This window comes from Colletes latitarsis, chromosome 11 (assembly GCF_051014445.1).
Source record: "Colletes latitarsis isolate SP2378_abdomen chromosome 11, iyColLati1, whole genome shotgun sequence".
In the NCBI taxonomy this organism is placed as follows: domain Eukaryota; kingdom Metazoa; phylum Arthropoda; class Insecta; order Hymenoptera; family Colletidae; genus Colletes; species Colletes latitarsis.
This window is the reverse complement of record NC_135144.1, coordinates 24,261,444-24,282,443: the sequence shown is the minus strand read 5'-3', so window position 1 is coordinate 24,282,443 and position 21,000 is coordinate 24,261,444. Positions and strand designations below refer to the sequence as shown.

The window sequence follows — 21,000 nt, the reverse complement described above, 5'->3', positions numbered from 1 at the left end:
CAACAAGCGTATCAGATGACTGATCCTGGCCTACGAATGCTGGCAACGGTAATAATAAAATTACTTTTACAAAATAATGGAGAATACAAAATAAATAGATACAGACAAGCAATAGACTAAGGCAGTATTTACTAGGAGACAGACTCCTACGATGCGAAGGAAAAATATCGTAAAAAATGAATGTCTTTCTAAATTCTATATATATTATCTGTCTATTGTTGTTGCATTCACAAAATTTGTATAAACGGCATTGATGAAAATAGTGATAATTAATGTATTTCAATCGATCTAGTTACTTGCATGTCGATTAACAAATCGATATTCGATGTTCAAGCAACGCTTGTGATTGGCTGTTATTCATTCTGACGTCACAAGGATATAAAGAGAATAAATCATTAATTAATTGTTTGTCTGATATCTTTTTGTATTTATTTTATGTATTTAGTTTATTTATTTCTAGTGATTCGAGATATAAGGTTTAACCTCTTCTTCAGAAATCGAGAGTCGAGACGTTTGACTACGTGACCACTGCGCCCCGCTCCCCTCCCCCCGCGAGAGACGCGTTCGTTCCTGTCCGTCATTCGTCTTCTGGAAACTCGTGTGATGAGATGCAGTGACAGGCTTTCCGTCTAATGAGACACGGTATTTTTAATTATTGTCATCTTAATATTCCAAATCGCTCGTAGTACTTTCCTTTATTGTCTGGTAGTGCTTTCATTTAATATTAAGACATTTCTGACGTCCAAGTCAATCTGAATCGCGAAAAATGTTTGATCTGTTTCGCACGTGCTGTTCCCATACATAACCGTCGTAAATTATGAAGTCTGTAAGCATAATTAACAATTCATGAACCACATTTCGGGTTCAGTCGATGTTTAATTAGGCTATAGGTACATTTATTTTAACGCATTGAAACGTAATATGTGTTTTATTGCTGTTACAGATTTTGATTGTCGAGTTCGACTGGAAGTGACGCTATCGGCATTCAATCGACGCCATGTTTGAAAATGGCAAATGGAAGGAATTGAAAATGGAATATTCGGAAAATCAACTTCGTTACAACAAGTGAGTTCGTACCTATATATGTTTACACATTTTTGTGTTTTTATCGGTCAAATTTAATACTAAGTCTATAAATAGCCAGGTCTGAGTGATTACTAAATTATTTTTTATTTCTTATTTCAGTATTTTTTTTCAGAAATTTTAGTGACCGCGCGCAATGCGGTCGGTAGAATCAGTGTTTGTTGCGTAGAATAGTTTATTGTTTTTCGAAGGACAGTTGCTTCGAGTAGAGTTTCGTTTATACTTTAGGCACACGCGAAGGTCGAGTCAGTGTATATTGCGCATTTGTATATTTTTTCCAGAGCCTCTTGTGGCTCTTAGCTTTCGAAGTCGCGACAGTAGAGAGTTAATTTACCATTTTCTTTAATATTTTTTTCCATTATTTCTTTGAAAAGCAGAGTAACTCGTTATCGTTATTAGAATCAGTGCATCACTGAAGAGGAGTTTTGGGCGATGCTCCACGAGTAAGAAATGTAAGTATTGCTCAGTTTTGAGCATGTAGATACTTTTATATCAAATTACGAATAATTTTTCAATTTTTATGGTAGATTATAATTGTTTCTTTATTCTTTACAGTTTCTAGATTTCATCCCTACATCCTGGCAATCAGCAGGACCATGCAGACGATTTCGTTGATGACTAGACTGGGAAGCAGCATCGCAGAGGTCTACCTAGAGGTTTTCATCGTAGTCAACGGTTGGTGAGTCGCATGTGATTTTTGTCCCTCCGGTCCCCAATCATGTTGTAGGGCGAAAGGTCCGAAACAACACGGGTGCCCGGTTGTATACGTAGTATTTTTGGCGAGTAGTGACCACGGGTATTTTTTATACCCGTGAATAGGAACTATATATTGTATATTGTTTTATTTTCTAGATCAGGCTAGGGTCTTTTTGTGCTACGCGATTTTTAATATAATGTGAAATTTGTCAGAAAATAAAAATAAATTCTTTGACTTGTAATATTGATTGTTTTTTATATTGTTCGTGCTTCATATGAAAATATAATTTGATGTTACAATTCATGTACAAAAAGACGTTTCGCGATGGGTAAATTCTTGAGTCAAAGTAACATGCATTACGTACTAGTTTTATCTTTAAAAAATACGCTTTGACAACAGAATTGCTCAAGGGTTAAATATTTTAATCAGTTTACTTCAATAATTTTTCCTTACATTTTCACAGTAAATTATTTTATTGTAAAGCCTTTCGTCTTAAAAAATTCAATTTTAATCGGAATAATTTCATTTACTAATAATATTTTTCATTATAGTTTTATATTAAGATTTTGCTCTTTATTTATCAGAAATATAAAGTCCAGTAAAAGAAATAGAATAAAAAAGAATATATAAGTACTATTTCGTTATACGCTAGTATTTACAGTAACTATTTTTTCTAGTTGAGGATTTCCAGGATACCTTTCCGTGTCCATTGCCTAAACTCACCCAAGTGCCCAGGTGCTACTTGCGTGAGCGAAGGCAACGAGCACGATGACTTAGTTTCTAAAACTTCCTAATAATATCTATTTGCGACTGACATTGGCATAGTGTATCGTGCACGACGCAATTTCACATGTGTGTGTGTGTATGTGTGGTTAGGCTGCGGAATTGCGTCGTTTTAAAACTTTAATATAATTTACGAATAAAATTCTATTTCATCTTGTACATATATTTTGCATGCTCGAAGACAATAATATAAAATATTTAATGAAACGTAAATAAAATTAATTTCTAGATTTTAAACAACAGAATGTAGAAAATCATTTTATCAGAGATTCTATTATTTGAAAGTCACTTGAAATACGCAATGATCACTAGTCTTTGTCGGTTGATTTCAGGCATTGGTACGTAAACATTAGAGTGTGAATGTTGTGTGGAATGTTCGGGTGTCGGAGGAACCCCGGGGCGTCCTCTCTAGTGTAGGCTTTTGCGCCCGGACATTATGTGTGAGAACCGTGGAGCGTATGTTTGCGAGAATGAGTTTTGCAATTTTTTAAATATAGGGTTAGGTAGGTAGGTTTCACTTACTTTCTGGTATGTGTGTTAGATATAAGTAGGTAGGGTCAGGGCAGGACTGCCACAAGTCCTGTACCTGTAGTTCGATTTGGAGAATCGAAACGTTAGCCGATCCAAACGGATTGTACCGTTTGTTTTGGTTGTACTATCGGTTCTTGGAATCGCGCGGCTTTACAGTCGCTCTTCGCGTTCGCGTTCGTTCGCGGTAGGTTCCCCGAAACGTTCGTCCCGCTCGAGTTTCTCCACACTTGTTCCGACAACGATTCGTAGAATCGTTTGAGGACCGCGTATTGCACGGAATCTCGAGCGTAGGTTTAAGTTTCAGGGTCTGGCAGGACCGCCGAAGAAAGAAGAGACTCGATGGAGTCGAAGAGGCCCTGACAAACTGTCGCAAGAGTGGGCTGCAACAAGTGGTTCTTCATCTTCATCTTCGGATGAGGATGGAGAGTCATTCCATGTTCCTATTATGTCACTGTTGTCGCCTGTAGTTGTAGTACTTGTAGTTTTTCAGATGGCACCTACTCCAGCATCACGAAGCAGCCTGGGACGGCTTTACGCATTAGTAAAATTAGCGTTGCGCATTATTTAATACGCGATTGTGTTAGTGTCGCGGTATATAAATATTATCGCGTTTGCTTCTAGGGTAGCGTTGCGACTAAGATCGATATATCATGATAGCAGTTAGAGTTGCGAACGATGAATATTTTTCGCGTTTTCTTTCAGAGTAGTGTCGCGAATAAGAATTTTGATCGCGGTTTGATATCAGCGTTGCATAGTATGAATTATTCGCGTTTCTTTGCCTAGTTACAGTTGCAAATAATTTACATTAATTGTAATGTTCCATTTAGAGTTGCGTACGATAAGAATTTTTCGCGTTTGCTTTTCCAGGGTAGAGTTGCATGTAAATATTTATCTCGGTTTGCAGTAGCGTTGCGAAATACGAATATTAATCGCGTTGAAAGTTGTAAATAATAGAAATTTGATCGCGATTGTCTTTAGTGTTGCGATTATTTTTTCGAGTTTGCTTTTCAGGGTAGTTTTAGGAAGCAGGACGCAGCTGAATTAGCTGCATCAGGTGTCTTTTTCCGCAGCCTGAGTCGTTGTTTTCAAATTTTTTCAATTTCTAGAATGGATTATTCATTTTTGTTTGTTTATCACATCCTGAAATGACTACACTGGATCATTATAGGTGTCAACGTAGGAAAAGTAAATTATGAAAGAAACGGAATGGGGAATAGTTTTTTTTTGATTAATTTGTGAAATAAAAGGAACAAAGCGCGCGTAGTGTGATGATAAAAATTTTATTTACAAATGCGACAAATGTAGGAATTTTGGGCACCAGTGACGTATCGGAGAGAAACGAGCGGTAACGGTTGGTCGATTATCGATCGCTTTACTTTCAGTTTCCGATTTATCATCCCTCTCTTTCCAAACCCTCTGTACCAGCGTTCGCGCGTGAACGTCTCGACGGCACGTCGTTCTCTCCGTGAGATCACTGATAGAGGAGAGAATCACTGAGATGTAACAATAATAAACTTTACATTAAATACGATTAGAATCTAGCTATTTTTTAAGGGCTATGCGGAGTGTTACAGTAATAGAAATATTCATTTTCCAAGGAGAAAGGGTTCGTTTCGCGGGACACTTGTTTTTATTCTGGGAATAGGGAATGGGTCGTGTCCAGGGGCGGGAGTGGGGTTGGGGAAATATACTTTTTCGTTTTAAGTTCCAAAGGATAACATCACAGCATTGACATATCAACATCGAAACGATCAGAGCATCGCGCTCTTCGAGAGTTGTCGACGACGAAACAAAGTCGATCCTATTGAAATCTGTCCACCATGACGGCGCGATCGAGGATTCGTCGATCGGAAACTAGGACCATCAGTCGTCGAGGAACTCTCAGGGAGCGCGTTGCCGCGGCCGTAGCACTTTTCATTTTTGCTATAGAACAATTTACAACATCTCGTTAATTAATCGCCTCAATTCCGTCTCCGAATAACCGCAGCTCGCACACACTGAACAGCGAATCGCAATCTCTTCTTCTATTTCCCTTGTTCACTCGTATATATCTCACACTCTCTGTCTCGCAGCCTCGTTCACGCACATTCGCACCTTTTTCTCATCTCGTTCGTCGTAGTGCTCTTTACAATTAGATAAACCGTTTAATTCGATTAATAGCGATGCGACCGATGCAACTTTCCCGTGTCACTTTATCGTTACGAACAGTACTACATCTCACGCTCTCTATTTCTCGCTCGATTCGAACACGCTCCATCGATCCTCCTCAAGTGCAACAACAATTAAATAAAATTCGCTCGAGGAAAACGAATAGATCGCTGGTCCCTCGATCGCGGACTACATTCTTCCCGGCACGCCTCTTCTTCCGTTTTTCTTCGTTTTGTTTCGCGATCGAGGTCGATCGCGCGAGGGAATAATAGACAATATACACGGGGGGAAACCTTTGATCCAACGAACCAGCCGCAAATGAAATTTACCGAGAACGGGTCGCATGCATCGATGCTCGAACCGCGAAAATTCGAACGCGATTCTCGTCCCGCGGCCGATGGAAATTCGTCCTCGGTGGCGACGCCGGTTGATTCGAATCGACGATCGTTCATTGGGACGGCGTTACAGACAGCGAACGTCAACGACATCCGACTAGAGCCTCCTGTGTCGCGTGAAATTACTATTGTACGCATTTCAACGCGTATTGCAAGTTCACGCGATATTAACACGCGGTCACATCCGTTTCAATCACTGCCCCTTATTTCAAGCAACACGGATAAGTGGGTAGGCGCTAGTGCTTCTTATGTTACGTGTATTTTACGGTTGATCGTATTTCAACGCACTAATTTTTACGTATTAACCACCTTAGTAAAGTAACTATTTGTTACTTGCCTATAATCGTTACATATTTACGTCTTCCAGTCATTTATAAAATTGAATTCAGGATAGAATTTAAACTTCTTTCACGAAACAAGGAACGGTTGTAAATAAAGCGTGATTTAAAATATAAGAAATTGAAAGGAAAATTAAGAATTTAAAAAAATACTCATTTTATTATTTTGGAGACGAAAGACAATAAGTTATGGAAATTAAGATACTATTATCTACTCGTGTATCCGTGTTGCGTGAAATAAGCACTGCGGTTTATCAGTATTCTTTATGGAGATTTTCATGGTTTTGCGAGTATTTTGATACGTGTATAGTAGGCTCTAGACTCGACGTCTCGTTTCGCCGACGATCGAAAATGCAAGAAAATCGTAAATTACGCCGTGTAGTGAAACCGATTACTCGTGATAATTTAAGTTCCGAAAATTGTTCGGCTTTAAATACTCGCCGCATGCAATCGTCTCTTTCTATCTGCCTAATATCGCTCTAAATTCTAATTCTCTAAATGTAACATTTTTTTTGCTTTTAATGGTTATCCTCGTACACTGTATCTGTTCTGGCTACCACTACTCGTTACCGTGATTCGGACAGGAAAACAGGAAACCGATACAACGGGTCGATCTTCTCGCGTCTAGACCAGAGATGGACGCATTCGAACGATTTTGTAAACAAATACACCTGAAATAATGAGTACATCTATTCGGTGTTTAGAACAGTGATTCTCAATAGTCTCGTCAAAGATTCCTAATATTCGTGGGCTTACAATGGAGTTTAGGGCAAGAAAAGGGTATCTGATTGGTAAAGAATACTAATATTCAGTTTCACTGACGAATTAAAAATATATCATTGTTTTAGGTCGAGCGATATATGATATTAACGTGATTATTTAAGATAAAATACATTTTTGAAACATTTATCATTATATTTACGACTTTCTTCTATAAAAATGAGCGTATATAAAATTTTACTATTCTCTATTTCCAAAAATGTATTCAACTCATTCTAAATATTCTTTAAATAGTAAAAATTCCCGATAAATCTAGAAATTAATTTACGAACGATTAAAACTGCAAATGCGTCTAAAATTAAAAAAAAAAGTTATATATAAAATTTGAACATCACACTGACACCATATACGCACGACTCACGACAGACATTTAACTGTTCCGATAAAACTTTGTATTCGTGGTCCTCGTATTCGTTATTTGTTACCTACGTAAAAAAGTATCGAATACTGAAATCGAAGTGTTTCTTATTTACTAAGTTATTGAATATGAAATGTATAGGCAATCGCTAAATATCTGTTTATTCGACATTCGGAGATGAACGCAAATAAAAGTATTCTGTACTCGCACAGCTATACAATACACGTTTAAGTATTTGACTAGATGCAGAAATTACTCGGATATTCGTCGTTCGGATACTTTGTTAAATATATTTTGTCCATCTCTGGTCCAGGCCTACGAATGAGACGAAGTCAATCACGATCATCGAGTCAAACCGACAATGGCGTCCGCGCAATCCTAGCGTCGCGTCGCTTCTCTCTTCTCTGTACACATATACTTTCGATACCACATTATATCGCGGCCAACAATATTATTGCGAAAGCCTTAAGGCTCGATACAAGGACAGGCGTTTCGCGATATCTTCTAAGCATACCGAGACGGTCCGCATCGACGAACGACGCTTCTCGTACCGCCCAACAAACGTCGACGTTCTATTTACGTGTACGAACGAATCGACAACGGACGATTTCCGTTCGCCGATGCTTCGTTCTCATTTTGGACCTTCCAACCATACGGGTTTGCGTTCAAAGGAGGGCGTCGGATCGATCGCACAGAACCGTACGCCGCGACGCCGCAAGCAGCCAATCGACTCCCATTTAATTAAAGACCAAATTCGCGCCCCCTATACAATTAATAACACGCGCTCCATTCGAACGCCCTTAAAGGTTCACCCTCGCTTCCGACCTTCCCTCTTGTCTCCCTTCTTCTAGTTTTGTTTCGTCTTCAGACAATTCCATCGTGTTCCCGATTCGATTTTCAGCCTTTCAGCCTCGACTCCACGCGAACGCATCTTCTGTATCCAGCGTTGCTGGTTCATAGCGTTCCCAATTTTTCTTTCGTTTTATTCGTCCCGTTAATCGAAGGGCCCTTACACGTAACAATTCATCGTATAATTCGTTCGATACAACCGTCTGAACGATAACTGACATAACGTCTAGTTGTTCTTTAAGTCCGATCATCAACCATTAGACTTAATACCATCAAAGAATCGAATACTATCATCGTTAAATAATTTTTGAGGGCTCGTGCAACGATTTTATGTTAGAATAATTACCTCTGTTTAAATAGGTGATTTTCAAACTTTATGAGAACCACCCCACTAGTGAAAGAGAACATTTGTGCACTCGAGCTAATTAGTAAAACGATACAGAAGAAGTATAGTTGTACGATTGTACAGTTAAGCTTTCATGACTAGTGTATCGATAAAAAGAGACGTTTAAGTTATTCGTAATTTACTATATTCAAAATTTATGTTCTTTTACTCTTATTTTAAGACCTTGGAAAATACTGGTTTAAACGTTATATCTTGCACTATCTTCTCCTTTCTCTAATAATAAGACTCTCGCTAGAATGCACTACTATACCTCATGGCGATCAAGTATATTACCTTTTAGTAGGATTTGTCGTACGACAGATCGTCATGTGTGTGGTTAAAATCGATACAACTATTGTTGTGACTTGTCGTACGACTGATCATACGATAAATTGACGTGTATGGCCTCCGTTAGTTTTGCATACGAGGGACGTTTAAAAAGTATGTGGTCTTCCGTGTAAATAGCACTTGGTCGAAAATTGAGTTACGTGTTAACATTTAATTGTTTTATTTAAGTTCGTTCAACAACCAAAAAATTTAAATAACGTTGTATATAACGAATGAATCTTTAGATAGTCGCATACATATTTATTCGCTGTGCAAACGATGATTTGTCACTTCAAATAAATCGATAGTTCGCTTATTTCTAAATAAGAAATGGCAGACGATGCGTTTCTATTCGAGGTTCCGAACGTTTAAAACGTCCCTCGTATTTTTCTAATGTCATCGTTCGAGTTGTCCTTAAGATCGAACATGTTCTACAGCCGTGCCGAGACTTTACTATTCCGAATCCCGTTTTCGATTCAAGCTACGACTGTTCCTTCCTTAATTTCGTTTGTTTAAATCAGCGTGCTATTGGACGTTAGAGATTCGAACGCTACTCGATACACCGAAGGAAAGAACGGACCAGAAGCCGCTAAACGTCTAAAACCGAAATGTACAAGCCGACAAGTTCTCACGTTGTTTGTCAGCTTCAAGTAGCCTACGAGATCGTTTTCTACGGAATATCAAGGACTGAAAAATTGTTCTGTGGAATCGTGTACTGTACTCGTGTGACGGTGTAACATGCCGTGCATACTCGTACTCCGGATCTATGTGACGTGAATGTCTATCGTTGCTTATCGCGAGAGACTCTTACAAAATATCGTAAAAAATTTCCGTCGCTGGATCAGCTAAGATAGCTTCGCTCTTCTCCCATCGATCGCTTCGATTACGTCGGATCCGTATAGAAAAAAAGTTGTACGCCTACGATTAAAATCATTTGGCCTACGATCCGCGACGTTGCTCGCGGTTTTTGCTCACAAGGAAACGACCCAATCGAAACACCTTGCAAACGTGGGTGTCGTTTCCTTCCGCGCGGATATCGTCGACCCGACAAGAAGTATCGAAGATCGACTGAAAACTGTAGCAATCGCGGCACACTCGCTTCCAATCGCACTCGAACACCGAGAACTTTCAAACTTGAAAACTCGCTCATACAAGAAGTGGAAGCGTGAGTATCTTTAAGTTCACCAGTGACCGTGTTTGTAAGTATATTTTACCTAGTATTTACAAACGTTGGCTGCAAAAGGATTTTCGCAGTCAGCGACCGTTGCCTTGGACGTCCTTGCGTCCGAGTAAAATCGTTACTCGCGAAATATCGCACAAGCTCGTTCCTTCGCTCGAAGATCGCGGAACGGAACCATCATCCGTCCTTCTATCTCTCGTCTTCTTCGTTTCCTTTTTATTTTACAAAAATCTCTCCTAAAAGATACGAGCGAAAGTTTCGCCGATCGACAAGCAAGATCGGTTACGCGAACGCCGCGCTAATAAAATTCGTTCCAAGCGTTGCGCGCAAAAAATTCGAAACGCATCGAGGAGCGATCTACGCTCGAACATCGTCTTAAATCGTTAAGGCGACAAAACGTTACAAACGCCCTACGAAGATTCGAGACGCGCAATATATTTAATCGTAGAACGGCGAACCAAGCGTCGATCGAATCGTCTTCGATCGAACAATGTTGACGAAAACGCGCTTCCAGAAATTGCGACCAACTCAACAAATCGAAGCAAACAACGTCGAACGTATTCGTTCAATTGCACGCTTGAAATTCGAGAAGAAATCGAAGAACAAGACTTCCTCCGATCGGTTGGGGGAGAAATAAATTGTCAGCGATCGGATCGGACGATTGCTCGATAGATTTGAAAACGACAGAAAAGTTTGCGTAACTTTAACTCGAACGAAATTCGAAAGAAAAAACAAAGACTTCGTTCGTATCGTACTACTCTAACGATGCGTAAGCGACCACGACAACATCTAAATTCATCAAGATCCACTTTGCACAACTTCTTTTTTTCGCTTTCGACTACGTCGGCTTTTTGCAGCAAGCCAATCCTATGTCGCGACGAACGACGTGCCCGTGATTAATTCGTTCTATTTAAGAAACAACAACGATGCGTGCGTGCTTGCCTTTCTAAAAATCAAACGCGAGCGATCGGAACTCGATCTGCGCGTAGAATGATTGCTACGACTGAATTCGTGAACAGGGTTACCATCTTTTAACTTTTGGGGATTGCCAACAATTTTATCTTGCGGCTCGAAAAACCTGACGATACGTTTAGCGATTAATACGAAAGAATTATATAAAATTTTGAGGACTACGAAACTTTATTTCTATTCTTTTGTGTGTAAATTTCTGGCAGGTTCAGAAAAAAATGTAGTATGATAAAACATGAGTAAGAATTCTATAATATTAATTCGTTCTTATTTTGCGTTAACCTGTAAGTTAATCCGATGACTTATGGTCGAGTGGATACACCTTGACCAATTTTTGAAATAGCCTGAAATTTCTGCATTCGCCACGGAACAAGCCGCAAATACTATGGCAAAAAGTTCGGAATGATATTGCCACTGGTTTTCTTGCAATAAAATCATGTACGCCACATTATTGCATACGCCGTTTGGGTGATTTCTATGCGTGGTAAAAAACGTTACCACTGATGTCCCGTAAAAAGCTAGAGAAGCAAGGACAGAAAATTGAAAGTGAAGCTTTCGATTGGAAATCGGTAATATGGCAACTCTGTCCATACAACTGGCACGACTGTAACAATTCGATGAATATTTCATGGTCGCAGCATGTTTTCTGGCGCATTAGGAACGTCCACGTCGATCGAGAACGCGAAGTGTTAAATGTAAAAAGAAAAAAAAAAGACATCGCTCTAATGAATATTCTTAATGAATTAAACGCGATCCCTGCTGCAGCTGGCAATGCTGCACTCGCGACAAAACGGAAATTACTCGTTTAAAAGGCTTCTTACAATATTTACACAGTACCTATATCGATCCATCATCTATGGTAGTATCTTTTTGTTCATTTTTCATTTGTCTTTTTACCTCGATTGGAGTTAGTTTCGTCGAGTGATAGAGGTGGAAGTGTCACTGCGTTACGTACGTATACAATATATATATATATATATATTTATGTATATATATATTATTATGTATGTATACTATATACACAAAGTGTTCAACGTGTTCTGTGTGTGTGTTTGTCTGCATGTTTACTTCGGTGGCTGTGTGTATGTGTACCAATTTTCCCAAATAGACTCTAATAAAATGTATAAACACGTCAGACTCGCGCGGTAATCGTCAACGCGCTACGTCTACGATCGAAAACTTTCAAATATTCATTCGCGATATTAATTAATCTGATCCCAACCCATCGCCACGCACGTTTCATATATTTTTTTTTTTTTCTTGCGTTCGTTCGCGACAAATCGACGAGTCGCGTTAATAATCGTGTCTTTACGATTTTTTTTTTCTACGGAATTTCTCTAGAATTTATCATGCGATCGAATTCTAAGGTATCGACTAGAGGTGGCTTTTTTCTCCTCTCTCTCTCTTTCTCTCTCTTTCTTTCTCTCTTTCTCTCTCTCTAAGTCGAAGCAAAAAACTATCGCTGTTCTCTCGGCCGAATTGAAAAAATTCTACGCGAGTTCGAGACAAAGTATCGATATTATTAATATTATTTTTTTTTAATCATTCTCGATTCGTATTTTTTTTTTCTTCCCGTTAGCGTGAATGATCGTCTTAAAGACAGATGCCAATTCACGACTTCTCCCGCCGGAATAGACAAGCACTGTTCTTACGATTTTCGTGGGGGTGGGTATTGGGGCCCAGGAGGAGTCAGCGCAAAAATTAAGGCCCCAGGGCTCTTTTTCTCTCACATTCTCCCTCATTCACTCTCTCTCCTTCGAAAGTGTGTTTTCTTTTATTTGTTCTCACGTGATTATCTCGTGTCTACTCATCTCGTTCAGCTGGTTCCGCGAATGGAGGTTTATCCTGTGCGTACCGCGTTCACAAGGACATTCAACGATCGTTTCAACCCGACCATCATTTGCGGAATTCCTGTTGGAAAAAATTCTCGTGAAAGCATCGATGGCTACCGGTTTCTCTGCTTACGACAAATTCGATATTTTAAACTCTGTAAATAAATCGAACAGGAAGCCATTACTCAATTACAATAACGTTGCTAGGTAAGGATATCTATTTTACTATTCAATATTCGAAACGATCGCACCAAACGAACTGATCTAATTCAAACGGTACGAAAATAGAATCTACGAATCGTTGGATGTTAAGATGATTTTCATTACTTTGGAAAAATATCGACGCTATTTAAAAGGGGAACACTAATTTGCTACTCTTACGTTTCTCAAAACATGTATACGTAATCGGAAAAGAAATACGTATCGAAAAACGTCCGAAGGGTATCGTACGCAGCGTGCACGCGCATGCAAAACGTAATAATGTTAAAATTATATGTCAATTCATCGTTGTTACTACTGGTTTAACAACGTACAAACAAACGGTCAAATTAACGAGAAGAAAAATATGAAAATCTTTTTCGAGAATTCACATTTTTCCAAAAATATCTCACAAAAGAATAAATCAGATTCAAAGAGTCCTAATGAAAGGCATATACTTTGAACGACGAAATGGCTATCCCAACTATGAGACTACTATCGTAAACTTTACATCAAAGAAAGTAGCGTGCACGCTTTCAACGACTATTACAGTCATTGGCGTAAAATGTAGCACAGTTTACGAGAACAACTGCACGCACGACCCAACGCCTACGACGAAAAGGAAACGAAACAAAATTCTGTAGAAACATTGGTAGCTTACGGTAGCGTATTCGCTACCAAGGACGAACGGGGAAAGAAACAAAACTTTACCAGATATCTTTCGTAGTGTGTTTACTACCGACGACAAAAAGGAAAAGAAACAAAATTTTGTATAATCTTCGGTAACGTACGACAGCGTATTAAAATAATCAAAAGATTGCCAAATTTTTTTGGTAACGTACGCTAGCATATTCGCCACCGACGACAAAAATAAAGTGGAACAAAATTCTGTCGAATATCCGATATCGTACAGTAGCGTATTCACCGACTGACGACAACAAGAAATAGAAAGAAAATTCTATAGAATATCCGATGGCGTACGGTAGCGTATTCGCCATCGACGACGAAAAATAATGAAAATATTTCCAGATCTTCGGTAGCATAAGATAGCGTATTCGCTACCGTGTATACGATATCTAGCATAACAGCTCGCGCAAGGGTTGCATGATGTGATCCATTCAATCTTTTTACGGGTAGCGACAGGAAAGAAAACCCCACTAACAGACCACAGCGACATATCGCTAAGGTAGCATAAGCATTTCGTACGTTCAGTAGCGTACCAGGAGGCGACCCCACTAAAGAGCAGTGGTGCGCAGGTGGGGACAGCGCTGTAGCGACAGGCCCCGGGGCCCCAGCTCCTAAATGGCGTTCAATGCACGCGGATCTTGCTGTTGGCGACGCCTCGATGCGCTGCCATAATCGACGCCACCGACGTACGATTCCTCCTCGGTGCCGTAGTCGTGTTCACCGCGATCGCCCCGATCACGATCCATGCGTTCGAGTCTCGATCTTCTTGTTCCCTCGCTCACGTGTCCGCCACTGTACGAGCCCGATCCTAGAGTTCATCAAAATCAAATTGTCATTTCGAGGATTAATTTTTTCACGTTCATCGGGCCTCAATTTCTGTAACGTTCAGGCCTCGAACCCTAGATACCATTTCAGTTACAGAAATTGAGGCGTGGTTTCAGTTTAGTAAAATTCGAAAGAATCTTGGTTGCTCCGAGTATTGAAATTTTTTGTTTCTTTTACGTTGTATCGGAATGTTCCTCTGTTCTAGAGATAAATTATAGTAATGGAATGGTGAGAGTAGCTGTTCATTATGGTAAGGGAACCAACCTTTGTAGGCTTCAATTGATTTTTTCCAATTTTGTTCGTGTTAAATTGGTTGATCTGGAATACCCATTTTCTTTTTAGATCTTAAAACACATTGTACGCCTTCCAAGCTTGATTTTAAAAATTACATTTGATACACTCTATTTAAGTACTTTAGTGTCTTTTACAATTGTACGTATATCGATAAAACGTGTTTCTTTTTGTAATCAAAGAGAGTTGGGCAAGTAATATTCATAAGATTGAACTGCAATAGTTTCTTAACGATTAAATACCTTTCGAATTTTAGTCTCTCAGGCTCGACGAAGTAAGCGTACCCTTCGATTTGTGCATTTTAAATGAAATTCAATCGATTCAAATAAAGTCTTACAACGTTGAACCTGTGAACCACCGAATCTCACTGGTGTCACTCAAAAACTATATTATAAGACAGAATGTTACTCTGATTACAGTTAATTGTCACTGCTAAACGGTAAGGATGAGATCAATCTATCTACGTGTCACATCTAGAAACACTGAAACACCTCACACTAATCACAGTGCATGCAAGCTAGCTATGCAAAAACAAAAATAAAAATTAAGAAAGTAAAAGAGACACGTTGCAAAGACTCCGACGTTCGAGCTACCATTGCGCAGGAGCGCAAGAAATCGAGAAGTAGAGGAGTTAAAAACCCGAAGGGAAATCTTTTTTGGCGAACTTGCTTCGCGTGAAAAAAATGAAAAAATATCAGCGAAACGGGACTCGCGATCAAGGAGCAAAAAACAAGCCAATGTCCCAAAAGAAGGATTTCGAAAATCTGTAAGGCTACACGAACCTGTTCAAAGGCACGTCTATTCTGGTTCGATCCGAAACTTCTGTCCACTCGACTCACGCGACCACACACGTCGTTAATCTCTAATACGTTAAACTACTCTATCAACCTATTCTATGTGAGAAGGGTTGGTGAAGAGGGCTAGCGAGACAGAAAACAAAACAAAAAGAAAAAAAAGTACTGTAAAAAAATTGTCAAAGAAACATCAGGGTTGTAATGAAAAACAAGGTTTCAACGAAACAGAAAGATCTCCTGATGGTTGGCGTTGAACGTGAATGAAGTAGGGAGGTTTTAAGGGTGTTGAGGAGGGGCAACAAAATTAACCAGAAACATGTAAATCCTTCTCTTTGGGCAAGAGAAACAGGTAGGTCCCGTTCACCGGGGCCCATGCACCAAACCCGTCTGTACTTACTACGCGCCCTCATAAAGGAGGTTTCCCTATTACACAGTCTCTAATTCTCTCAATCCCATCCCCGTAATAAGAGTTCGGGGGGAGGAGGACTGTACAATTCACCCGGTCTACGCCGTAAAATCTCATCCGCGATGAGGAGGAAGTGGAAGAGGTCGGTCGTTCTAGGCCGACCGTCGTCGTGCGCGAGCTTTCTTAACTCGACTCTTTGGGCTTGCCCTCGTCATCCCGACCATAGATGAATTGGCCCTGTTTTCGGATGACTCCCGTGGCAGCCACCGCCTCCACGGCTTTTACACGTAAACAAAGAGAACATCGGAGTCAGAGCTCGTTGCCGATCGTACGTGGACCCGGCATTCTCGTTTCATTCCCGTTTTTCTTTCTGCCCGATACTTTCTCGTTGAGTTTCCTAGTCGTGTACCGCGACGCAAGGATATTATAGACGAACGAATGGAAGGAGACGAAAGGACGGGTTTATGGATGGAAATTGTCTTCTCCATGCGCGCGACCGCAACAGCTGTGAAGTTAGTCCTGCGTAGCACGGGAACACGTGTGGATTTAGCGAGTTCGATCCCCAACTGGTAGGCTACGAACGGATTGTTTTCTCGATGATCGAGCTAATTATTTATAGCAGTTACATCGTTTAAATATTTTGGAAGATAAGTTTGTAGGTAAAAATAATACTGAAAAGCAAAAGTGACAAAACTGCGTTTGAGTCGTTAATCAAATCTTAAGATAAGAATATAAAACAAATATACAGTTTCATCGAAATCCATTAAGTCGTTTAGATGGAATTTTGTCAAAAGTCATACACGCGTTTCACCTATTTTTCGATTAAATTCATCCTACCAGTCGAGCGTTAGAAAGTCAAGACACGATCAATGATTTCGGGTACAGTAACGGTTTCATTCAGGATACTCTTCGTTCGAGATCGAAAATATATTTTGTAACAATAACTTTCAACGAACCGAAATACGCAGATGATGGGCAAATCCACGCGTGTCGGAATAGCAGACAACGCAGCGTGCACGAGATAAGCTACAGATGAAGTGTTACAGACGATAATCGAGTGATGGGGTAAACGTAGTAGAGACAGTGTAAAACAAGAAGTCTTTTGCTTTTGAGAAGTGCGCGGAAAAGATGAAAAAAAAAAGTAGAGAAGAATGAACAAAGAAAACAAGATGAAAGATGTTTGAAACTAACGAGAGCAAGCGCGCCTTTGTCTTGCTGCGGTTGATACGAGTTTGCGGATCCGTACATTGTCGCTGAAAAGAAATTCAATGTAAAAGGTGACGATGCTTCCTGCGCGAGTCTTTCACGAGCATTTATCCTCAAGTGTTCTGTTTCCTTTCGCTCGTGTTTCGTCAATTACTCGAAGACTGCTAGTTACAATCTACCAGCTCATGCCAAACGCGATCTATGTACAATTTAGATTCGTACGATCTAAACGGTAACGAAACAGGACGCAGTATTTACAGAGGAGAAAAATACGAGAATCGTTCGATAAATAAAGACACCGATTTAACGCGTAAAAGCGAAAGAAACTTCAACAAATTTTATTCTTGACATCTGGTATCGCTATTATCAAAATCCAACATTTATATAAAAATTTGAGAATATATCCAGTTAGGAAGATTCAACTAAGACAGAAATGAATTAGAAGATAATTCTGACTTTATAATAGGAAAACCAATTGCCTAAAAAAAGTTGTAGCTTCTTTTGTATCTTTCCTTATGAAACCACCTTTTTTGCAGTGTGCATAGAAGTAACGTGCAGCACGTCGAACGTATCGTAATAATTTACAAGCCGTGTATAGGTTGCATAGCCACTAGCAGTCTTTCCCGACAGGAATACCTCTACTGTCTAACACGAAACCATGCAACGACTACGTGCAACTAATGATACAAGGAGTAGTATAGGCGTGTTTCATTACTAGCTTCGAATGTCGCCGACACTCGAGAAATGTCTCGAAACAGCGGATCGATATGTGTGTAAGTCTCACAGGTGAAAAATCATCCCGAAACGTTGAAAACAATCGTTTCGAAATAAGATTTTGCGATTGTTCAAGCGAGTAACGGAACACAGGCTGCGCGACGGTGAACGTAAAAAGAACATGTGTAGAATGTTGCGCTCGAGGAAAAGGTTGGGTTACCTCTTGGCTCGTGGCCGTAGTAACTCTCATGATGGGCACCTGAAGGGGCAAGAAGAAAGTGTCGAGTGTTAGTTGACGGAATTGGGGCTCGTTAGAGATTCAAGTGAGCTAGAAAAACTCGACCCAGCGTCAGGCTGAGAGGAGAGGATCGTATTGAGGCTGTGAGAAGGACTAATAATCGCGGACGAGAACAAAAAAAATGTCACGATGTACGTGGTCACGAACACCGAGCCAATATTTCGTTGCACGATTACTGCCAAATACGACTAGGGACGCGCGCGATCTCTTCAGTGCTTCCGGTCAGTTGCCTTCGATTCGTCTAGAAAAACGTTTCCACGCGACTCTGAATTTCTCGTTACGATTCGACTTGCTACAACATAAAAGTTGCTGTCGGCAATCTTGAACGACCGTTCCCGATCCCGAAGGATTTTTCCAAATACAAATACTCTACCCTGACCGTGAAATAACGTCTCGAAGCCTTGGCCACAGCGATAGTTTCGTGATCAGTGTACTGTGCGTCCGCGAAAAGTTGGCTAGCGAGGGAATGCGGGCTCGATTGGTGCCTAGATGCCACTGTCTCCTAACCAACTTTTCGGGGACACGCTATAGGTTCTCCATCAGCGACTCCATTCTCCGCGATAATGAAACCCACGTAGAATATTTGTACTTCGAAACATTCAGCTACGCGATCATCGATGAAAGTGTCCGGGCGTGACCGAGGCGTCAGAACGAACGGAATACCTGATGTTACGCGCGGCGTCAGCGCGTCGACGGGCGCGTCAGGCGCAGGAATAGGACGCGGAACCGTGGCGTGCGCCGGGGGATGCGTTGCCCTCCAATAAGCTTCCAGGTACTCGGCCACGTGCTCGCAAGCCTCCTCCAATTGATTCTCATCGAGGATCACGTCGAACATTTCCGGCGGACACTGTGCCAGTTTCTCGGCGGCCACCATTTGTACGTTCAGGTGTCTGATCTGCGACTTGCCCCGCGTTTTGATCAACCTTTGGAGCACTTTAGGCGACGAGATCTTCAGATAGACGATCGTGGGCGCTAGGCTGGTCTTCGCTAGCTGCGACGGATGGTTTATAGTATCGCAGTCCAGCACGACCAACTGGAACAGTCAACAGTTAGAACGGACGCTGTTGCTTAAAGCGTGGGCGTTTTACCTGTAGAGTTCTGGCAAGCTCGAAAATTCTTTCGATCTCCGCCTGAACCTCCGCCAGACAGCTGCTCCTGCTGGTCGATCGTTCCATGATCGCTCTTTTCGTTGGATTGTTCAACAAAGATCTCTTCGCTAACGAAATGTCTGCCATTACCCTAGTGATGATTATTCTGAAATCGTGAGGACGATCGTTTGTAAAAAGAGTCTATCGTAGTTACGGTGCTCAGGAAGTAATTTCGCTCACCTGCCCGCGAATCGATGCTTGAGGAAATCAAACAACGCCTTCTGCATCATATCGGTGACCTGGTAACCCTTTAGCGATGGACCCACCAGAACGACGGGCCTCATGGATGGTACAACGTCATACGGTGTTGTCGTCTCCTAGAAAAAGTGACGGGGGAATCAGTCTGATCGGTCTAGAGGAGACTCGTTCGCCAGGATCAAGCCCAGGATAGTCTCACTTACGTCGGACTTCGTGAGCACGGAATGCAACATTGAAAACATTGAAAACAGTTAATGGCCACGTTGACTCGATACATGCGACCTACCCTCCTGCACGGCCAAAGACCTTCCCGATCGCATCGCTACGGGCACTCTCTTCGGCTCCCAAAGGCGCTTTGGCCAGGCAGTGTGTTTGGTAACTACGATCGACTTATGCTATCAACAACCTTCTACGGGCTAATCCGTTCGACTACAAGCTAGTCTACTGGCACGAGTGAACGTGTAGTTTCGCCAGAGAACACACGTCAGACGGTACTCGTCTAGCGAGCGATATAAAAATGGTCCATCGACAACACATAATTCGCCGAGCAGTTACCGATCGATGCTAGAAATATGCTACGTTTACACACTGATAAATAAAGTAAAAAAAAAAGCAAACAAACAAACAAACAAAGGCCATTTGCTCTTCGCCGGTTCATAGAGCAGTCAGCGAACCGAAAGAAAAATTGAAAGCAAAACAAGTCTCTCTGGCGTGACAATTATTACATAAACTCTCCTCGAACGAGTTACGAGTGGCTGAGTGCTCGATGTACTTTTTCAACAAACACACGATGCACGGAGTTTACAGTCGCACGCATACAGTCGCATACTCACAGAAATAAATCTGCTAGTCCTCGCGTGGCCCACGATATTTTCTAGCACCGACAGATAAATTTAGACTCTAAAGCCTCGACCACGTCGCGAGCTTTATCGCGCGCTCGGAATCTCTGCCAAATTCGCGAAAAATGTTAACCCTTCTGCGATCGATTATCGTGAAACATTGTAATTCAGCGTATGCACAGACTCCTGCCGGACAATTCAAGCAACGTGGACGAAACTTTGCGCATACTTCCAGCTCCCGACTACAGCTAGACCCCACAGAGAAACCCCCAAGCACGTTAGACGAGATGTGCACAACGGATCAAGTAGTCACAGGCACTGCGGACTCTTCGAGATCGTTTACCGGCTTCTTGAAGAAGTTCTTCCGCTTATCCTTAGCTGGTGGTGTCGTCAAGGTCGCCTTGCCGCCGCGTACGTTTCCCACGCTGTCGCTATCGTCACCTGTCGAGGAAGCACAGTCACCGATTACTCGCGAAACGATCCTTTCCAAGTTGAACATCGATGAGTGTCCCTCTTTCTCTCAAGGAAACTAGTGACAAAAGCTCGAAACGCGCGATGCAGTCTAAGAACCTAGGGTACTAATTCGATGCATTGATCCCGAGATCATAGAAGCAACTACCAACGTTCAGACACAGCGGTACTAGGTGTCACGGACACGCGAGTCGAGTGTGTGTTCGTACGTGTGTGTATGTGTCGACTAGCGTGGCGACCAGCGATAGGTGTGCTCGACTAATCCTAGTT

At 41.2% G+C, this 21,000-nt stretch overlaps 1 protein-coding gene across 4 annotated transcripts in view; it reads right to left on the bottom strand.

Annotated features, from left to right (window-relative positions):
* Window positions 1–4,355: 4,355 nt before the first annotated feature.
* LOC143347830 (voltage-dependent L-type calcium channel subunit beta-2-like) overlaps window positions 4,356–21,000 on the bottom strand; it is a 35,212-nt gene continuing 18,567 nt past the window's right edge. For all 4 annotated transcript variants that reach the window (XM_076777398.1, XM_076777397.1, XM_076777399.1 and 1 more), the window contains 6 exons: window positions 20,603–20,700; window positions 19,403–19,539; window positions 19,163–19,328; window positions 18,738–19,107; window positions 17,997–18,035; window positions 4,356–14,348 (listed from right to left, as the gene is read on the bottom strand). In XM_076777398.1, the coding sequence (XP_076633513.1) occupies window positions 14,152–14,348; window positions 17,997–18,035; window positions 18,738–19,107; window positions 19,163–19,328; window positions 19,403–19,539; window positions 20,603–20,700 (1,007 nt within the window). In that variant the 3' untranslated portion in view covers window positions 4,356–14,151. The remainder of the gene's footprint in view (window positions 14,349–17,996; window positions 18,036–18,737; window positions 19,108–19,162; window positions 19,329–19,402; window positions 19,540–20,602; window positions 20,701–21,000) is intronic.